Raw genomic sequence first — 21,044 nt, forward strand, 5'->3', positions numbered from 1 at the left:
CAGAAGCTTTTTCATTTGATGTAGTCCCATAGGTTTATGCTTGTCTTTGTCTTCTTAGTAATTGGATTCGTTTCATTGAAGATGTCTTTAAAATTTATGCAGAAAAGAGTTCTGTCAATATTTTCCTCTAAGAATCTGATAGTTTGTGGTCTAACATCCAAGTCCTTGCTTGATCCACTGGGAATTTACTTTTGTATTTGGTGAAATATGGTGGTTCAGTTTCATTCTTCTGCATGTTTCAACCCATTGTTTCCAACACCATTTGTTGAAGAGACTCTGCTTTCCCCATTTAATAGTCTGGGCACCTTTGTCAAAGATTAGATGTCCATAGGTGGAGGGCTTACTTCTGGGCTCTCAGTTCTATTCCACTGGTCAATATATCTATTCATGTTCCAGTACCAAGCAGTTTTGATGACAATGGCCCTGTAATACAATTTGAGAACTGGGAGTATGATGCCTCTGGTTCTGTACTTTTTCTCAAGATTGTTTTGGCAATTCTAGATCTTTTCTGGTTCCAGATAAACATTTGTAACATTTGTTCTATTCTCCTAAAAAATGTGGTTGGGATCTTGATGGGGATAGCATTAAATTTGTAGATGGCTCTGGGTATTATACTCATTTTGATGATGTTAATTTTTCCAACCCATGAACATGGAATATCTTTCTACTTCTTTGTGTCTTTTTCAATTTCCATGAGTAGTGAGTCATAATTTTCAGTATACAAGTCTTTCACTTCTTTGGTTAGGTTTACTCCTAGATATTTTATTGTTTTTGTTGCTATAGTAAAAGGAATTGATTTCTGGATTTCAATTTCTTTTAACTTAGTGTTTGCATAGAGGAATGCCACTGACTTTTGAATGTTAATTTTGTAGCCTGACACCTTATTGTATTGCCTGATGATATCCCAAAGCTTCTTGCTGCATTCCTTAGGTTTTTCTTTGTATACTATCATGTCTTCTGCAAATAGGGAGAGTTTGACTTCTTCTCTTCCAATCTGTATCCCTTTAATTCCTTGCTCCTGCCTGATTGCTATGGCAAGAACTTCCAACACTGTGTTGACTAGTAATGGTGATAGTGGGCAGCGTTGTCTAGTACCTGATCTGAGGGGAAATGCTTCCAGTTTTTCACCATTGAGTATGATGTTGGCTGTAGGTTTGCTATATATAGACTCCACTATCTTCAGGAATTTTCCATCTATTCCCATTTTTTGTAGTGTTTTCATCATAAAGGGATGTTGTATTTTGTCAAAGGTTTTCTCTGCATCTATTGATGTGACCATGTGGTTTTTGGTCTTGCTTTTGTTGATGTGGTGGATCACGTTTATTGATTTACACATATTAAACTAACCTTGCATGCCTGGGATAAACCCCACTTGGTCATGATGAACAATCTTTTTAATATACTGCTGTATCCGGTTGGCTAGAATTTTGTTCAGTATTTTAGCATCTATGTTCGTCAGAGATATTGGTCTGTAGTTTTCTTTTTTGGTTGTGTCCCTGTCTGCTTTTGGTATCAGAGTGATGTTGGCTTCATAGTCTCTGGAAGGGAGTATTCCAGTGTCTTCAATCTTCTGGAAGACTTTTAAAAGTAGGGGTTCTTCTTTGAAGGTTTTGTAGAATTCATTTGTAAAACCATCTGGTTTGATGAAGATTTTTTATAACTGTTTCAATTTCATTAGCTGTGATGGGCCTGTTCATCTTATCTACTTCCTTTTACTTAGTTTTGGAAGTTAGTAGGTGTCTAGGAAAAAAAAAGTCTTTCTCATTGAGTACTCAATAGATATCTTGCCATTCTCTTCTGGCATGTAGTGTTTGTGTGGAGATGTCTGCTGCTAATCTTATGGGTTTTCCTCTGTAGGTAACTTTGTTTTTCTCTTGCAGCCTTCAGGATCCTTTCTTTATCCTTATTCCTTTCCATTCTAAATATGATGTATCTTAGTGTCTTTAAGTCTGGGTTAATTCTGTTTGGGACCCTCTGGGCTTCTTGAATCTTTATGTCTTTGGTGTTGTCTAGACTAGAGAAGTTTTCAGCTATTATGGCCTGAAGAATGCTTTCTTCCTCTCCCTCTCTCTCTTCCTCTGTTAAGCCAATAATGCGTATATTGTTTCTTTTGAAGTCATCCCATAGGACTTGGTTGTTGTTTTCAGTATCTCTTAATCTCTTTTTGAGATCTCTTACTTCTTTTTTAGTTGTCTCTAATTCATCCTGGATCTTGCTAATTCTGTCTTCAGCCTCATTGATTCTATTCTCTCTGCCCTCTACTGTTTTCTGGAGTTCATCTGTTTTGTTTTCTGATACTGTTTTAGCTTGTTCAGCTAGTTGTGTTCTTAGCTCAGCTATTTCAGCTTTCAGCTCTCTTAATAACTTTGAGATAATTAGTGTTTTCTTCTAGAGTCTCATTTGTTGTTCCTGTATTTCTGATTATAATTCTTTCAAGCTCTTTACTCACTCCTGTGATTATTTCCTTAGCTAGTGTTTGGATGTTGACCTCATTATTTTGTGCTTCAACCTTTGGGGGGCTTTTAGCTGGACTCTTGTCCTGGTTCATTTCTCCACTATTTCTTCTTGTTGGTTTAACCATTTTACATATTATGTTATGAGTTCCCTTTTTCAGTACTTTTCAAATTACTGATCACTATTGCCTGGAATGACTTGTGTCTAAGTAAGGTAATTAAAGGGTTCACAGTGGTGGAAATTAATAGTTATTTCAATAGTATTTTAATCCCTCATTTGGAGCTCAGTGGCTTAAAAGCCTCTTTTGTGCTTTTTCTTACCTGTATGCTATGGGAGCCTGAGGGCTTTTAAACTATAAGTAGGCTTCTTACCTTAATCACTGACTCCTGGCCAAGAGATAAAGCATGGTGTGGCAGTGATAATCCACTGGTTATGCAAAGAGACTTTCACAGCCCCACTGCTATGCCACCGAGGTATAGGTCTTCTCCTGAATTTCCTGGTTAGATCTCTTTCCCCTGGTGTGCCTCCCTGCCACTGCTTCAGATTCTGAGGGTAGTAGCAATGGAGACTCAGAGTTGCACTTGGTGTGTCTCTGGGTAGTTCTTTCCTCCCTTCAACCGTTCCCTTGTTGGTGGAACAGACTGGAGGTGGTGTCTCTGATAAACTACCGGACTGTTACCAGCCACTTAATTTCTCCCTAGGCTCCTCTCTGTCCACCAGCCACACGTGTTTGTACTCACTGGTGATTTAGTGGGTTCCTGATGTCGTTCTAGTCCTGTCTTGTTTTGGTCCCAGGTGGTCTCCTTTGGTATTCCTGTGGTCCTGGTTCTCATGACATCACATCCTGACCAAGAAATTTTCTAAAGGTAGAATGAGAACTGGCATAGCATACAAAGTATGGGGTCCTTAAGCATGAGCTCCTAAGATTCTATGCCCAGCAACATATGTGACAGAGTGATGCTCTAGATTCTACTCTACCTCTCTTTTCCTCATAAAAAAGTGCATAATTAATTATCTTTAAAGATCTATTAGATGCCCTCAGAGATGATATTGCTTAAAGTATATTGAGAAAAATCTTCCTATATTAATTGGTTCTTTAGTTCACCCAGCTAATTTTTTTAACCAATTCCTCTTTGCCCTACCTATATTTATACTGCTTTGGGAGGACACTTTCACTTTGTTTTTACTCACTCATATATTAAAAAAAAAAAAAAAAAGTCAACCCATATCTAAGACCTTGGGAGAAGTGTGGTTATCGCTGGGGAAGAGAGAGCACTGAACTTTGGTGGTGGGATTGGTATGGAATAATACCACTATTATCTTCTTATCACTATTAAATCAGTAATAAAAAATACAAATAACTAAATATCTCTGATCAGATTTTGAAGCCTCCCCATGTGACCCAAACTCTCTAGCTTGATTCTCCTCTCTTGCCAAACTGAGGTAGTTTAATGTATAAAAGTTTATTTTCTCTATACCACAAGAATTTTTCTTTTATTATATTAAATCTCCTTACCAATATCACTTGTCCAACTAAATGGAAAGTCCCACAAAGTTGGTAACCGTATCTTACTTTTGTTTATCCTCCACTGTCTCCACCTAGTATTATGTAATTGTAACTAGTAGATTTGTCTCTCTGAGGATTCAAAACTGCTTATATTTGTCTTTTGCTTTTTTTTTTATGAATTGCTTTAAACATTTAGAGACATTACTCACTAAGTAGGAAAAACTACCCTCTTAATAGTTCTGTAGAAATTTTGGAAGTATCTTTATGACTATCAAAAGTGATATAAGATATAAACCATTTCATGAGATGTACATAGGGATATTCAGAATTTGTGTCTTTTACTTGTTAAGCTACATGTCTTGGGAAATGTAGATCAAAGCTATGTGACCAGCAAATATCAGTTTGTGGCTGGACTATGTCACTCAGTCTTCTGAAGAAATATTTGTCAATTAGATATTTGAAGCATTGTTTATAGTTCTACCTTATTCCCATTCTACTTTGAGTCCCTCCAAAGATCACTCAAAGATGGTCCGGAGGTAGCACAGTGGGTAAAGTGTTAGTCTCAAGCATGAAGTCCTGAATTCAATCCCTGGCAGCACATGTACCAGAATGATGTCTGGTGTTCTCTCTCTCTCTCTCTCTTGACCTCCCTTTCTCTCTATCTGTCTTTCTCTCTCTCCCTTCCTTTCTCTGTCTTTCTCTCTCTTCTGTCTTTCTCATTAAGAAATAAATAAAATATTTTTTAAAAAATTAGAAAACATGGGGAGGAGGGTAGATAGCATAATGGTTATGCAAACAGACTGTCATGCCTGAGGCTTTGAAGTCCCAGGTTCAATCCCCCACACTACCATAAACCAGAGCTGAACAGTGCTCTGGTAAAAATAAATAAATAAATAAATAAATAAATAAATAAATAAAATTTAAAATAAAATTTTAAAAAATTAGAAAAAGTGGGGCTGGGCAGTAGTGCAGCAGATTAAGTGCACATTGCTCAAAGTGTAAGGACCAGCTGTAAAGATGCCCCAACTCCCCACCTGCAGGGGGGGTCACTTCACAGACAGTGAAGCAGGTCTGCAGGTGTTTTCCCCACCCCCCCCACTTCACCCCCCCTCCCTCCTTTCTCAAGTTCTCTCTGTCCTATCCAATAACAAGGGCGGGAGTCAGGCTGTAGCACAACGGGTTAAGCGCAGGTGGCGCTAAGCTCAAGGACCAGCGTCAGGATCCCAGTTCAAGCCCCTGGCTCCCCACCTGCAGGCAGGTCCCTTCACAGGCAGTGAAGCAGGTCTGCAGGTGTCTATCTTTCTCTCCCCCTCTCTGTCTTCCCCTCCTCTCTCCATTTCTCTCTGTCCTATCCAACAACAACGACATCAATAATAACTACAACAATAAAACAACAAGGGCAACAAAAGGGAATAAATAAATAAAATAAAATATAAAAAAAATTAAAAAAAAAAAAAGGGCAACAAAAATTGGGAAAATGGCTTCCAGGAGCAGTGAATTGGTAGTGCAGGCAGTGAGCCCCAGTGATAACCCTGGAGGTACACACACACACACACACACACAGAAAAAGTAACAGGATATTTTATAATGCTCAGCATATCCTTTTTTTAAGCATTTTGTTACCTAGAGTAAAATAATATAGGGGCTTTTTGGGGGGAAGGGGAATGTTTAATCAGTGGTAAGATCAATAAAGTACTAACAATTAAACTTTGAAGAAAAGTCTTTCTCTTAGTTTCTTTCTTTTTTTCAACCCTTCGAAATAATCCTTGTCACAAGTGGAACAAAAAAGAAAGAAAACTGCTGACTTAAGCTTCCTTTCTTTAGTTCAAAATGCTGAGTTCCTCTAAAATTGAAGGCAATTACTGCTATTACCTTACTATTTTTTTAAAGGAATTTAAAAAAACAGATGTTGATTTCTTAATAGTTAAAGTGAAGATTTAAGGAACCACAACTGATTCATATTCTGAATAATCTTAACTGTCTAAATATTTCTGAAGATTTTATCACTAAGCTGCTATCTATGTGCCCTGAACAAGTGCCTAATGGGCATAGCTATTAATATCTCTTACCAGCTGGAGCCAGGCATTCTTCTCATGGTGAACCAGAGGGTTATTTTGAGGAAGTGCTTCTCAGGTCATCTAAACCGAGAAACAAGAAAGTAAGACTAGATAACCAAGAAGACATTTATGCATTCCTTTGCTCATTCAGCTTTTACTGAGTTTCTACTGTATGCATAAAAGTGACCTGTGGCACAGAAGATCCCAGTTTAGTATCTGATGCACTTCTGAGTGTGTAAAGTCCATATTTAATGTTTATTTTTTTAAAAGAATGTATTTGCTTTTGATATTTATTTACTTATTATCATGAAAGACAGAGAAGTGAGCCTCACTCTGGCCCACATGATGCCAAGGATCAAACTCGGGATCTTGTGATTTCAGGTACAAAACTAGCCACTATACCAGTTCCTGGGCCACCATTAATTTTTCAGTTGATACTTAATGTTAACGGCTTAATGCCATTTAAGTTCTGTTTACTGAGATATAAAATGAAAGCAGTATAACCACTGAAAATATATATTAAATTATATTTGACATAAAAATGATGGAAACTTAGATAAGTTATAAGTTATAAAACAGCTCATTCAAAGCAACAAACGAAATGTTTGTCTAATGAACTTTTTCATAATATATCAGCCTATACCAAAATATATTAGTATTTCAGGGGAATTTATTTTCCAGCTACTCACAATATATCCCATTTATTGCTGAACTTGATTTAAAAGCTTCATCTATTCTACAACCACATTTTGATATTTTAGGGCAATACCTAATTAGATAGGGTATCTGATTATAAAAAAAATAGTACATTTTTATTTTAGAAAAGTACTGATAATCCCGGAATCCAATGATAGTCATTCAGAAGTTTATGCAGGAGCTTTGATAGACATTATTAGGTAAAACACATCACTTACCATATGTGAGGTCTTGGGCTCAATCCCTGACACCACATGAGAAGTACCAAGGGAACTGGTGGTAGAATAGTGCTTTGATGTCTGCTTCTCTCACTGTCTCACCTTTCTTCCTCTTCTTCTTCTTCTTCTTCTTCTTCTGCTTCTTCTTCTTCTTCTTCTTCTGCTTCTTCTTCTTCTTCTTCTTCTTCTGCTTCTTCTTCTTCTTCTTCTTCTTCTTCTCCTTCTCCTCCTCCTCCTTCTCCTCCTTCTTCTCCTTCTCCTCCTTCTCCTCCTCCTCCTCCTCCTCCTCCTCCTCCTCCTCCTCCTCCTCCTCCTCCTCCTCCTTCTTCTTTGATTGTATTTATTTATTAGTGAGAGAGAGAAAGAACCAGACATCACTTTGGTACATGTGCTGCTGGGGATTGAACTTGGGACTTAATACTTGAGAGTCCAATGCTTTATCTACTGCACCATCTCCCGACCACTCTCTTCTTTTTCTCTCTCAAAGGATATAGAATTAAGAAATTGAACAAAGAGGACACTCAGTCATCACTGTACATGCGCAGCACCATGGGTTCATTCCCATGCACTGAATTAGGATAAATTATTATACATATGCACATACATATATAGTATTTATACTTACATGCTTATGGTATTATTGGATATAATTTAAAAGTTTAATGTTGGGCTAGGGAAAAAGTATAATGGTTATACAAAAGCCTTTCAGGCCTGAGGCTCTGAAGCCCCAGGTTCAATCCCTAGCACCCATAAGCCAGAGTTGAGTAGTATACTCGTAATTTCACTCCCTCTTTCTGAGTATCTTTCTTTGTATCTTTCATTAAAATGAAAACAAGGGAATTGGGCGGTAGTACAGCGGGTTAAGCGCACATGGCGCAAATCACAAGGACCTGCAGAAGGATCCCGGTTTGAGGCCCTGGCTCCCCACCTGCAGAGAAATCGCCTCACAGGCGGTGAAGCAGGTCTGCAGGTGTCTGTCTTTCCCCTCTCTGTCTTCCCCTCCTCTCTCCATTTCTCTCTGTCCAACCACCAATAACAACATCAATAACAACAATAATAACTATAACAACAAGGGAAACAAAAAGGGAAAATTAAAAAAAAATTTTAAATGAAAACAAATAGAATATTTTTTAACTATTTTTTTTTAATTTCAGTGAAAACTCTTGAAATAATTAGTAGAGACACTCCCTCTCTTGGTGAAAAAGTTTTGAGGTTTTTTTCTTAGTCAGTTTCTTAAGAATTATACTATAATGCCAATGTCCTATAAAGATGTAACAGAATTAGTATTTTTAGTTCAAAAATTAATTCCAGCTGACAAGATAGCTCACCTGGATAGTACACCTGCTTACAACCCAAATTTAAACCTGGCCACGATAGTAGGGGAAGATTCAGTTTTGAGGTATATTTCCATTTCTGACTCTGTCACTTCTTACCTGAAAAAGTTAGCTTGGAATGATGAAGATCCAACAAAGACCAAAAATTAACTCCAGAACAGTCTTCATAAACACATTATTTTAAATAAGCTTGCTCACATTTGGATGTTTCACTGGAGATATGAACAATAACTAAACTAAATATTAGGTTAAACTCTTTCTGGGGCAAAGTTGTGGAAAGTTAAAAGGGCTTATATAATTAAAGTAGATTAAAATAAAATGAGCTCTTCTTGACTTGACTAAACTTGAAAAGCTGCCGTAATGTTTTTGTTTCGGTCATGACTGTTTTGAAAATAGCAAACAAGATTTTCTGGTTGCATATTTTGGTTATTCTCTTTAACCTGCATCACTGAATGGGTAACACCCAGGCCCTAATGTGGTCTTAGTGTGTGCTTCTCTATTTGTTTTGGCAGATTTGAATGTGTAGACTTTTCTGAAGGTTCTTAAACCTTTCACATTGCAAGATTTACAGCTTGCAATAGACCTTTTGTTTAAGTTTCTGTCTAGTTTTATAAAGAGCCTTTAGTTGAAACTTTCACAATGGACTGAGCTTCATAATAAAAAGGAAAAACAGCAGATTTCCTGTAGCAAACTTATGCACACGAAAACTTACCTTCCTCTCCTTTATTCTCCTTTGTATAAGTTCACATTTTTGTTGATCAGGAATTTTAATTGGACTGATTTTAAGAATCTTTTTTGTTTGTTTTGTAATTGTTTATTTGCGCGCACACACACACACACACACACACACACACAATAGGGTCGTCACTGGGACTCAATACCTGCCCGAGAAATCCACCGATCCTTGTGGGCATTTTTTCTTTCCTCCCTCTCCCCCTCCCCTTCCCCCTCTCCCTTCCCCCTACCTCTCCCTCTCTTTCTTTTTTCCATCAGGATTATCTCTGGAGAAAAGTGGCATCACTATGAGCCCACCTAGCCTAGTGGTCATTTTTTTCTTTATTTCTTTCTCTTTCTATTTTGTATTGGATAGGACAGAGAGAAATTGAGATGGATGGGGGAGATAGAGAAGGAAAGACAAAGAAAGAGAGTGGTTTAGGAGGTGGTGCAGTGGAGAAAAGCATTGGATTCTCAACCATGAGGTCCTGAGTTCAATCCCCAGCAGCACATGTACCAGAGTGATGTCTGGTTCTTTCTCTCTCTCCTGTCTTTATCATGAATAAATAAATAAATTCTAAAAATAAATAAAAAGAGAGAGAGAAAGAGACCCCTGCAGACCTGTTTCACTACTCATGAAGTGTCCCCCCTGCAGGTGGGTAGTGGGGACTTGAACTCCAGTCCTTCTGCATGGTAGCATGTGTGGTCAATTGGGTGAACCACTGCCCAGTTCCATATTTTTTAATTTTTGTTTTTATTTGATAAGGCAAGTTAAGTATTGTTGTAGTACAATGTACTGTTACGCAAACAGACTTTCATGCCTGAAGTACTAAAGGTCCCAGGTTCAATCCCCAGCACCACCAGGAACCAGAGCTGAGTAGTGCCCTGGTAAAATAAATAAAATATAAATAAATATTTTTGAGTGAGAGAGAAGTACCACTCCATTCTCTATGGAGATCTGCTTAAAATTCCTGCATACTGCCAAAATCACAGTGCAAGTCAGGGACTCTACCGTAGAACCACCTCCTCACCCCCATTGGTTGGAGTCAAGAAGTGATGAGCTAGGAGATCATCCCTGAGAATGGGGTAGGGAGAGTGGTGAAATTGATCACTTTACTAGGTAACAGTTCAAATTTTGGGTTAATTTTTAGAATGGAAACAATTCTCTTGTGGTATTAGTTTCTTCCTGATTGCCAACTAAATCTTAGTACAGGTGAAATCACATAGCATTATTTACAAAAAAGTATTTTGTTATACCTATTTCAAGTAATTTTCCCTGACCATAATAAGAATTATTTATTATACAGAACTTGCAATGGTTATGTTTTTCATTGTATGAGGGAGACATATATTCGGGGATCATTGAGCAATTCTTCATGTCTTGCTTTGACTTTCAGTTAAAATAAACTCCGACCCATTTCTAATTCCCCAAGTTTCTAATCAGAATCCACCTATAACACCACATCACTCACTACAACAACACACCACATTTAAAGACATAGAAGGAAGGGCCAGGCTGTGGCACGCCTGGTTAAGTGCATACATTACAATGCGCAAGGACCCAAGTTTAAGCTCCTGGTCCCCATCTGCAGGGAAAAAGCTTCACAGGTGGAGAAGCAGGGCTGCAGGTATTTATCTGTGTCTCTCTCTCTCTCTCTCCCTCTCTATCTCCTTCTCCCCTCTCAATTTATCTCTGTCTCTATCCAATAATAAATACAAGTAGATATAATTTTAAAAAAAACTTAGAAGATTTCACCCAGGGAGCTTGCTCAGTCTCAGTGGTACAGGACAGGACTTGCATGCATGAGGTCTGGCACTTCATAGAGCTTTCTCATGCATGTGATCTTCCCCTCTCATTAATAAACCTTGTAAAAGAAGATTTAGGGGGGTGAATTATGAAAAAGTAAGATGATAGCTGCGACAGATGCCTTCTTGCCTTATTAATTTATGCACATTTTGTTACTAGCCAAGTGCTTAGATGCAAATACTTAGTTGAATTTACCTATAACAAGAGTATCCCTGTGACAAGGGAGGTGGCTTGGCAATTGAACACAGAACTTGCCATGGGTGAGGCTCTGGGTTTAGTCCTTGGCATCACGTGTACCAGAGAGTGGGGCTCTGGTCTCCTTTCTCTCTCTCTCCCTTCATATTTACTCTTGAGATAAGTGAATAGGTACATTTTAAAAGTATTGCAATTACTGAAGCTTGGATTATGGTTTCTAGTGATGTAGTCATGTGAGTCAAATTTACTTACAACAAAATGAATCAGAAATGATTAATTAAATGTTGCTCTGTTCAGTACAGACCCCAAGGGATAAGATGACTATCTTCATGCAAATTGCTTCACTTGAGGGAGTAAAGATTCCACACATAGCACTGGGGAAGCAGCATAATGGTTAACACAACAGACTTTCATAACTGAAACACCAGAGGTTATAGGTTCAGTCACTGACACCACCATAAGCCAGAGATGAGCAGTACTATGGTTAAAAACTAATAACAAATCAATAAATACACATGCAAAAGGTTATCAGTAGACACCCTGGAATACATAGGACGGTATTATGTGCTAAATTTTTGTCAACCAGAAGAATCAATACCATGAAAGGTTTGCTTGGTGAGAAATAGGAGAAGAGCTTAAAGGAAACTTTTAAGAAAAGCTGGACTGGATGCCCTGGAGGTGACACAGTGGGTAGAGTGCCTGACTTGCATGCGTGAGGTCCCAGATTCAATAGCAGGCATCAGATGTGCCAGAGTAATGCTCTGACTCTTGTTCTGTCTCAGTAAATAAGTAAATCTTAAAAAGAAATTAAAAAATTGGACTGGATTCTCATTCTGTCTCAGTAAACAAGTAAATTTTAAAAAGAAATTAAAAAATTGGACTGGATTCTCATTCTGTCTCAGTAAATAAGTAAATCTTAAAAAGAAATTAAAATGTTGGACTGGAAAGCAATAGGATAACCTGTCTTCATCAGTTTGAAGGAGCAGCAGAGAAATACAGTGGAAGGAATATATAAGACATACTTAGTGTCTTCTGTCACATTACATTTTGCTTTGATAGGCACACACGTCATATCTGCAATTGAACACTATGCAGTTTCCTAGCAAAAAGAGAAATGGGGTGGGGGGTTGAGCAGTAGCGCAGTGGGTTAAGCGCAAGGACTGGTGTAAGGATCCCAGTTTGAGCCCCCGGCTCCCCACCTGTAGAGGGATTGCCTCACAGGTGGTGAAGTAGGTCTACAGTGTCTCTCCCCCTCTCTGTCTTCCCCTACTCTCTCAGTTTCTCTCTGTCCTATCCAACAATGGTGACAGCAACAACAACAATAAACAACAAGGACAACAAAGGGGGAGAAAAAGAGAGAAACCAAATGAGCTATTTAGTATTAGTAAACATGCTGTTAAAGGCGTCTTTTTCAGAATTGCTTGGTAATGACTGACCTTTGCATCTTTTTCTTCTTATTCACTTCATCCACAGCCCTGTTTCTGTGTCATAGTATTTGTGTTCAGTGTTCTATCCTGACCATTATACAAATATGTCACAAGTGTAACTTAAAAATTAAGTTCATAGTGAGGACCTAGTGGGGGTTGTATTGTTATGTGGAAAACTGAGAAATATTGTGCATGTACAAACTATTGTATTTACTGTAGACTGTAAAATATTAATCCCCCAATAAAGAAATAAGAAAACAACAACAAAAAATAAGCTCATAAGGTCAAGCAGCCATAATGGTAAGCAACTTTCATGCCTAAAGCACCAAAGGTCCCAGGTTCAATCCCTGGGACCACCATAAGCCAGAGCTCTGTTGAATAAATAAAAACAAACAAACAAACAAATCAGACACACTCCCTAGGTAAGCTAGAGACCCTTAAAAAATTAAGTAGATTAAGTCAGTATTATACAAATGTGTCTGATAAGCAAAATTTCCACATACAAAAAGACCCTAATGATATTGCTTCTAGGAGAAAAAGCTTATTTTTAATGAATCTGAGGAATGAGAAATAACTATGAATGGTGATAAGTCTAAAATATTTACATTAACCTCATGAACAACTGTATAAAATATTGATATTTGCAAATATAGTAGAATAGCAAATTTAAAATGTAAACACAATATGAAATCAACTTAAGGCATTTATTTATAGAGACCTCACTTTATTGTTTTATATTTCTTATATTTATTTATTTTCCTTTTTGTTGTCCTTGGTTTTTTTATTGTTGTAGTTATTATTGTTGTTATTGATGTCATTGTTGTTTAGAGACATCACTTTAATGTTGAGTTTGAGAAGCTATTTTAATTTGGAGTGGTGGTAGAAAATTGGTTAGCTGTAAACTTTAAACACTTTCAAAGTCTATTAAACTGGTGGATGGAGGACTTACGATACTAATGGGTGTAAATTTGCTCTAGAAGATAGTCAAAATTCTCTGAAATTATATTATAGTGGCTGTGCAGAAATCTGAACATACTAGAAGCCACTGAATCACTCACTTAAAATGGGTGAACTTTACTATGTAAAGCTGCATATCAATTCTTCTTCTAGCGTTTGCCCTTCTTCCATAGCCAGTCAACAGCATCAGGTTGAGCCTGATGTCTGCTTGTTGCTGGCTTTGAAAGTGACTGGGATCCATGTGGATTCAGTCGGCTAGGAAGGATCGTCAGTTTCCCCAATAAATGGGTACTCACGGGATGCACCACGAGAAGGTCGATCCAATGCATCCCAATACATATCAATAAATCTGTTATTTTTTAAAATATTCATTTATTCCCTTTTGTTACCCTTGTTTGTTTTTTACTGTTGCAGTTATTGTTATTGATGTCATCATTGTTGGATAGGACAGAGAGAAATGGAGAGAGATGGGGAAGACAGAGAGGGAGAGAGAAAGACACCTGCAGACCTGCTTCACCACTTTCGAAGCGACTCCCCTGCAGGTGGGGAGCCGGGGGCTCAAACCAGGATCCTTATGCCCGTCCTTGTGCTTTGAGCCACCTGCGCTTAACCCGCTGCACTAACGCCCGACTCTCAAAGCTGTTATTTTCAAGTGTACTTACCCCCATAATGCGGCTCATTGTGGTTGATCACCCCTCTCACACATATGTGAGGCTCTGGCTTTAAGCCACCATATGTAGTTGTGAGGGCCTGTGTGGGAGCAGCAAGAATTCTACTATGGTGAAGCAGTGCTTTGTTCTCTCTCTCTCATTCCCTCTCTCTTCATATATATATATATTTTTTTTTTAAAAAAAAAATGGCAAAAGTTGAGCTAGGAGGTGACTCATTGGTAACACATATGCATAAAGCTCTGAGTTTAATCTCCCATGGCACATTTTTATTGTATTATTATTATTTTCTGATATTTATTTATTCCCTTTTGTTGCCCTTGTTGTTTTTATTGTTGTAGTTATTATTGTTGTTTTTGATGTCGTTGTTGGATAGGACAGAGAGAAATGGAGAGAGGAAGGGAAGACAAAGAGGGAGAGAGAAAGATAAGACACCTGCAGACCTGCTTCACTGCCTGTGAAGCAACCCCCCTGCAGGTGGGGAGCCGGGGGTTCAAACCGGGATCCTTCCGCAGTCCTCTCGCTTTGCACAGCGTGCGCTTAACCACTGCACTACAGCCTGACTCCCTTATTGTATTATTTTTAAATATTTTATTTTCTTGTTGGATCTAGACAGACAGAAGTCAAGAGAGAAGGGGGGAGAGAGTGGTAGAAAGAAAGACATCTGCAGCACTGCTTCATTATTCTCCCACTACAGGTGGAGGCCAGGGACTTGCATCCAGGTCCTTGTCCATGGTCACACGAGCTCTCAACCAACTGTGCCACCACCAGGCCCCTACATTATTTTTTTTTGTAAATGCTGACCATGTCAGTGAATACAGAGCTCTTTACTCCGACTTAGGGTCTGAGTTTGATCCTTGCCATATTCCAGAATAATGTTCTGGTTCTATTTCTTTCTTCTACTTCTCTCTTATTAACACCTCTACCTTTAGAAGATTAATAAAGAAAAATGTTACATCAGTTGAAAAAATTAAACCTTAGATTTGGGAGATATTTTCCCTTGTACAAGAAGTTCAAGCCCCCTGGCCACCACATGAAGCACAATGGGAAGGGGAAGTTTCACAAGTAGTGACTCGGTGCTTTAGTGTCTCACCTCCTCTCTGTCTCTCTGTCTTTTCTTTCTGTCTTTCATTCTTTCTCTTAAAAGAAGGAAGGAACTGTGTCTATTGGGAGAAGTAGAATCAGGCAGCCACTAAGTCACAGGAAAACTTTTGTAGCAGAAAAATACAAACAAAAAGCAAAAACTTAGATGTGATCATAACTAATTACTGAGTTCTCTTTGTAAATTTTTATGAGAACTCATCTTTTTCATTCATAATAATGAATTTATTGATTAGATTGTGTGTTTGGTGTGTGTGTGTGTGCTGGGCAGGAGATACCAATGATTATGCAGAGACTTTGAGGCTTCAGTGTCTCAGTGTCCACACCACCATAATCTAGAATTGAGCATTTCTCTGTTTTAAAAAATAAAATAATAAAATAAAAAGTTTTTTTAAAAAAGGAATACGTATATAGGATATTTAGCAATATTTTCAGTTTTGTTTGGACTTCTTGATCTCAACCAGTGATGTTGTTTCTGTCTTATAATTTTTAGTCCAAAAATATTTCACATCTTGACAGTGAAACATCTATTACCTCAGATTCTAAGAATATCATAATTCCCAATATAAGTTGGCTGATACAGAGAATAAAAGTATCATAAATATGAAACCTCTTAAGTTTCCTGAATACAGAGTAAGTCTTTGAAGTAGCATGTCTTCTCAGTACTGTCAGCAAGGGTTTTTGTTTGTGTCTTGTTTTTTTAATTTTTTTTCTATTTTTCTAATATTTACTATGCATTGGATAGAGACAGAGAAATTGAGAGGGAAGGGAGAGATAGAAAAGGAAGGAATGTAGGGGGAGGGATAGAGGAATAGAGGAAGGAAGGAAGAAAAGAAAGAAGGAAAAGTCTATGGCCATACCACCTGAACATGCCCGATCTCGTCTGATCTTGGAAGCTAAGCAGGGTCGGGCCTGGTTAGTACTTGGATGGGAGAAGGAAGGAAGAAAGATCTGCACCATTGCTTCAGTACTTGTGAAACTTCCCCTCATCTGTAGGTAGGGTCCAGGGTCTTGAACATAAGCCCTTGCACATTGTAACATTTGCACTCAACCAGGTGTGTCATCACCCAGAGCCTTCCATTTTTTGTTTTATTTTATTTTCTCCTTTCTTTTTTATTCTTCCATTTTTTTTTCCTACCAGAGTTATCTCTAGGACTCAGTGTCTGCATGACTCCATTGTTTTCATGGCTTTTTTTTTTTTTTTGGTAGAGTATAATAGGAAGAGAGGCAGAGAAAGGAGAAATACCTGTGGATCGGGGAGGTGGTGCAGTGGCTAAGGCACTAGACTCTGAAGCATGAGGTCCTGAGTTTGATGCCCGGCAGTACATGTACCAGAGTGATGTCTGGTTCTTTCTCTCTCTCTCTCTCTCCTATCTTTCTCATTAATAAATAAAATCTTTTAAAAAAAGAAAAAGAAAAAGAAAGAAAGAAGGAAAGAAAGAAAGAAAGAAAGAAAGAAAGAAAGAAAGAAAGAAAGAAAGAAAGAAAGAAAGAAAGAAGAAATACCTGCAACACTACACCACTTATGGAGACTTGCCTCCAGCATTTGAGCATTGGGAGACACAGATCTTTGCATTTACTAAGCATTCTTCAAGGTGGTGCCAGCCATTGAACCTGCAGCCATTGAACCTGGGACTTTGGAGCCTCAGGCATGAGAGTCTGTTTGCATAACCATTATGCTATCGACCCCGCCCAAGATTTAGCTTTTTAAGTGAAGGCTTACTATTGTTTGGACTAATTGCCTGGTTTGTTTGTAAATGGAAAATTTGTATTAAAAAACTAAGAAAAACTGTAAATTGTGATCTTGTGGTCAGTCTTTTCAAGCAAATAACACAATATGATTCTCCGCTTTTATAGCAAAGACTAGAAACTATTACTACAGTAATGTATCACAGTTATATTGTTATGCAGATTGTAATGTAACTTAAAATTTTGACTTGTTGAAATATCAGTCTTAACACTGTTGACATAAAAATACTGACTATATTTTTCTATTAGTATTTAAGAATTAATAGGAAATGGTAAGTCAGTTTGCAAATATGCAAACACATTTTAAATATTTCAGATACATCCTTTTGTAAGTATTAATTTCTGTATTTCATTTCTAGTGTCCACTTGGCAAGAAGAGTCCTTCAGTTAGAAAAACAAAATTCATTGGTTTTAAAAGACCTGGAACATCAAAAAGACCAAATAACACAGCTTTCACAAGAGGTAAATAACTTGAATAAAGGAAACTCATACAGGAATCACAACGCATTTGATTCTTTGTTACTCCTTTGTGTGTTTTCTGAGCAGTTTTAAAATAAGCTGTTTGCTAGTATAAAATGATGTTACAATTTATGAAACTAAATGCTAACGCCTTATAAAGCAACTTATATAGAGTATACAACTAAAGGGAGATCAAAAGAGAGATTAAATGCCCAGACTAAATATAACTGCAGACAAGACAGACAAAGCTTTGATTTCTGAGGATATCAACTGGCAAAACAAGTTTAGCAAATTTTACTGGCATTTTAAGCTTTTAACTAAAACCTCATTTTAAAAATAGATTTGTTTTTTTTATTTTGGTGAAAGATCACTTATTAAATACACTCAGTACAGACTAGTTAACTCTTACAGTTTTGGTGTATAAGGTAAATTCATATTTATTTTTAAAAGTCGAATTCATATTTTACATTTTCTCTATCCTTTATTATGTCATTTACAGAACATTTCCATAGTATTGTAATCTTCTTACTATTTATGCCAACAACTAATTACATTTTTCCATAGTTCCGAAATTCAAGAATATAAAACAATTTAAAAAGCAAAGATGATCACCTTACTGATACTGTTTTTATATCCTGAGTTTCAGAATAACAAGTTTTTCTAGGTTACTATTTTAAAGCTTTTTGATCTTATAAAATGAAATATTTTAAAGTGTATGTTTTAAATGATTGTTCTATATCATGTACAGTTTTTGTTTTCTTACTTTCTTTATAGTATCTCTATGATAGTGATCTTAGTACTGTAACAATAAGAGGAATATTATCCTCAAGTTCCAAAAGGTCAGAAATACCTCCTACTACTATTGTTCCTAACATAGAACTAAAGCTCAGGATGAAATTGGTGTTGTGCTGGCAAATTTATAGCTTATATCTTTGGGTGAATATTCAAATTATATTAACTTCAGGCTGTCAACATAATGTTACTGAACACATTAAAAGATGCTCAGCAGAATACTATTACGTCATTGTCCCAACACACAGTTGCAATAGACACACATAAACTCAGAAGCATAGACAATAGTCAAGTAATTAAAACTTAGTGAGCTTTTATTGTGTGTTCAATTTTATAGTAAAATATATTTTGCTGTAAGTTGAAACAATTTTTAATAATGATTGTGTTAAGCATCCAGTTCACAAAATTCCTAGTCAGCTCTTACAAACTGCAGTAAGCCAGCTCCAGCATACCACTAGGTGAAGGCATGGAAGAATAAATAAATAAAGGACTAACGAAACAAATGAGCCTCTGTTTGCTAGTATGTCATAGATTCCCTCGTGTGCTTTTAATTTTAGAATAACCTGTCAAAAATATTTCTAAAAAACAAGGTGGTGCCAGCAGATTAGATCATTTGGACAGTGTGCTGCTTTGCCCTGTGTGTGACTCAGATTTGATTACGGCCCTCCCAATCTTAAAGGAAGCTTCCCTGCTATGGTCTCTTTCATTCTCCCTCTCTCTGCCTCTCTATCATAAATACTTTTATATACATGTATCAATACATACAGATATATAAGTTTGGAAATATATGCCTTTATATTGCTTTTATAAAAGGGCCTTGCAGAGCAGTTCAGTAATTGTAATAGGAATTTCTAAATGTGCACACACTTTTATACTAATTGTAGTGAGGGAAATGTAAGACATTAAATTAAGTGCTCTTGTAATGAAGTATAATTAACTTTGTATGAAGCAATTTTAAAGTAAGCTGATGACTTATGTTGAGAAAAAAAACCTAAGTACTGAAATGTGTGTGATAGTATATGATACGGTAGCAAGGTGAAGTTTATATATAGCCTCATTTTTCACTTGTGTATTCTTGAATTTTTTTCCCAAGATACTTAGAGAAAGTATCAGTAACCCTATATTAAAAGGTTTTGTGCTGCCTGTCATATACAACTTTCCCTTTGAAAATATAGGGCCAGTGGTGGTGAACACAGTTGCTCAGACACATTACCATGTGCAAGAACCTGGGTTCAAGTCCTTGGGTCCCACCTGTAAGAGTGAAGCTTCCCAAATGGTGAAGCAGCACTGGAAAAATGTCTCTCTTTCTCTGAACTGTTCTATCTCCTCCTACCCTCTCAATTTTCCTCTGTGATATCAAACAAAGGAAAAAAATCCCCCCCCAATTTTTTTTAATTAAAAATATATCCAAGTGGTGAAGCAGTGTTGCAGGTGTCTCTCTGTCTCTCCTTCTTTATCACTCCTGTCTTTCTCAATTCCTGGCTGCCTCTATCCAGTAAATAAAATAAGATAAGGGTGGTCAGACAGTAGTAGCCCAGTAGGTTAAGTGCACATGGCACAAAGCGCAAGGACCGGTGTAAAGATCCTGGTTGGAGCCCCCGGCTCCCCACCTGCAGGGGGGTCACTTGACAAATGGTCAAGCAGGTCTGCAGATGTCTATCTTTCTCTCCCTCTATCTTCCCCTCCTCTCTCTATTACTTTCTGTCTTATCCAACAACAACAATAATAACTACAACAACAATAAAACAACAAGAGCAACAAAAGGGAAAAAGCCTCCAGGAGCAGTGGACCTGTGGTGCAGGCACTGAGCCCCAGCAATAACCCTGGAGACAAAATAAAATAAAACAATAAAATATGAAAAATATATCATAACTTAAAAGACTATGGAATTTACTGATTTAACTGACAAAAATTATGTTACTTACATTGCGAATAATTACATAAACAAGCTAAAAGGTGATAATATAAAAATTGCTCTTATAGCAAGACTTAATGATAAGATAGTGAAAAAATAGAAAAAGGAATTTTTTTCAGGATCTGGATTATTTTAAGAATGTTAAATGTTTCCAGGTCCAAGCCCCAGGCTCCCATTGACACTGGAGGAAGCTTTGGGACTGTGGTGTCTCCCCTCCATTATCACCACCACCCCTTTTTTTTTTAAACTTTTTTAATAGTTCCATTAGGGAAATGATGATTCAGTTGTTAACACATAGGTACAATTTCTTATTTCTTTTTTATTTATTTATTTATTTTTTAACTCTTTAGTTCTGGCTTATGGTGGTGTGGGGGATTGAACCTGGGTCTTTGGAGCCTCAGGCATGAGAGTCTGTTTGCATAACCATTATGCTATCTACCCTCTGCCCCAATTTCTTATTTCTATGATAGGTGTGTCAACAGACCACTCTCACCAACTTAAATCCACCTTCACCATCCATCCCTACCTCCCTTTCTACTTGATAAAAAAAAAAGCCACATAAAGCCCTAGAAATGATAAAGGAAGAAGAAAAGAAAAAAAAAAAGTATTTAATCCAAGTTAGCATATTTGGGAATAATACTCAGATGAAACTCATGTCACTGTCAGAATTATCATTAAATTATATTCAGAATATGTATGAGATTAAATGAAAGCAAGTGACCAGGGAAGTGACTCAGTAATGGAGTATAGGGCTTGCCTGTGTGAGCACCCAGATTAGGACCCCAGCACTGCACATACCCAAGAGAAGCCCAGTTCTCCCTCATATTAAATAAATAAAGCTTTTTTTAAAAAAAAAAATTAATTATCTCTATTTATTGGATAGAGACAGTCAGAAATTGAGAGGGTAGGGAAGAGAGAGACACCTGCAGCACTGCTTCACCACTTGCAAAGCTTTCTCCCTACAGGTGGGGACTGGGGGCTCGAACCCTGGTCC

General features: G+C 37.3%; 1 protein-coding gene across 5 annotated transcripts in view; it reads left to right on the forward strand.

Moving 5' to 3' along the window:
• PIBF1 (progesterone immunomodulatory binding factor 1) overlaps positions 1-21,044 on the forward strand; it is a 215,576-nt gene that overhangs the window by 119,302 nt on the left and 75,230 nt on the right. For all 5 annotated transcript variants that reach the window (XR_009549985.1, XR_009549986.1, XM_007526802.3 and 2 more), the window contains exon 14: positions 17,244-17,346. Coding sequence is in view for 3 of the 5 variants with exons in the window: in XM_007526802.3 (XP_007526864.2) it covers positions 17,244-17,346 (103 nt within the window). In the remaining 2 variants the exon portion in view is untranslated. The remainder of the gene's footprint in view (positions 1-17,243; positions 17,347-21,044) is intronic.

This window comes from Erinaceus europaeus, chromosome 5 (genome assembly GCF_950295315.1).
Source record: "Erinaceus europaeus chromosome 5, mEriEur2.1, whole genome shotgun sequence".
NCBI classification, from domain to species: domain Eukaryota; kingdom Metazoa; phylum Chordata; class Mammalia; order Eulipotyphla; family Erinaceidae; genus Erinaceus; species Erinaceus europaeus.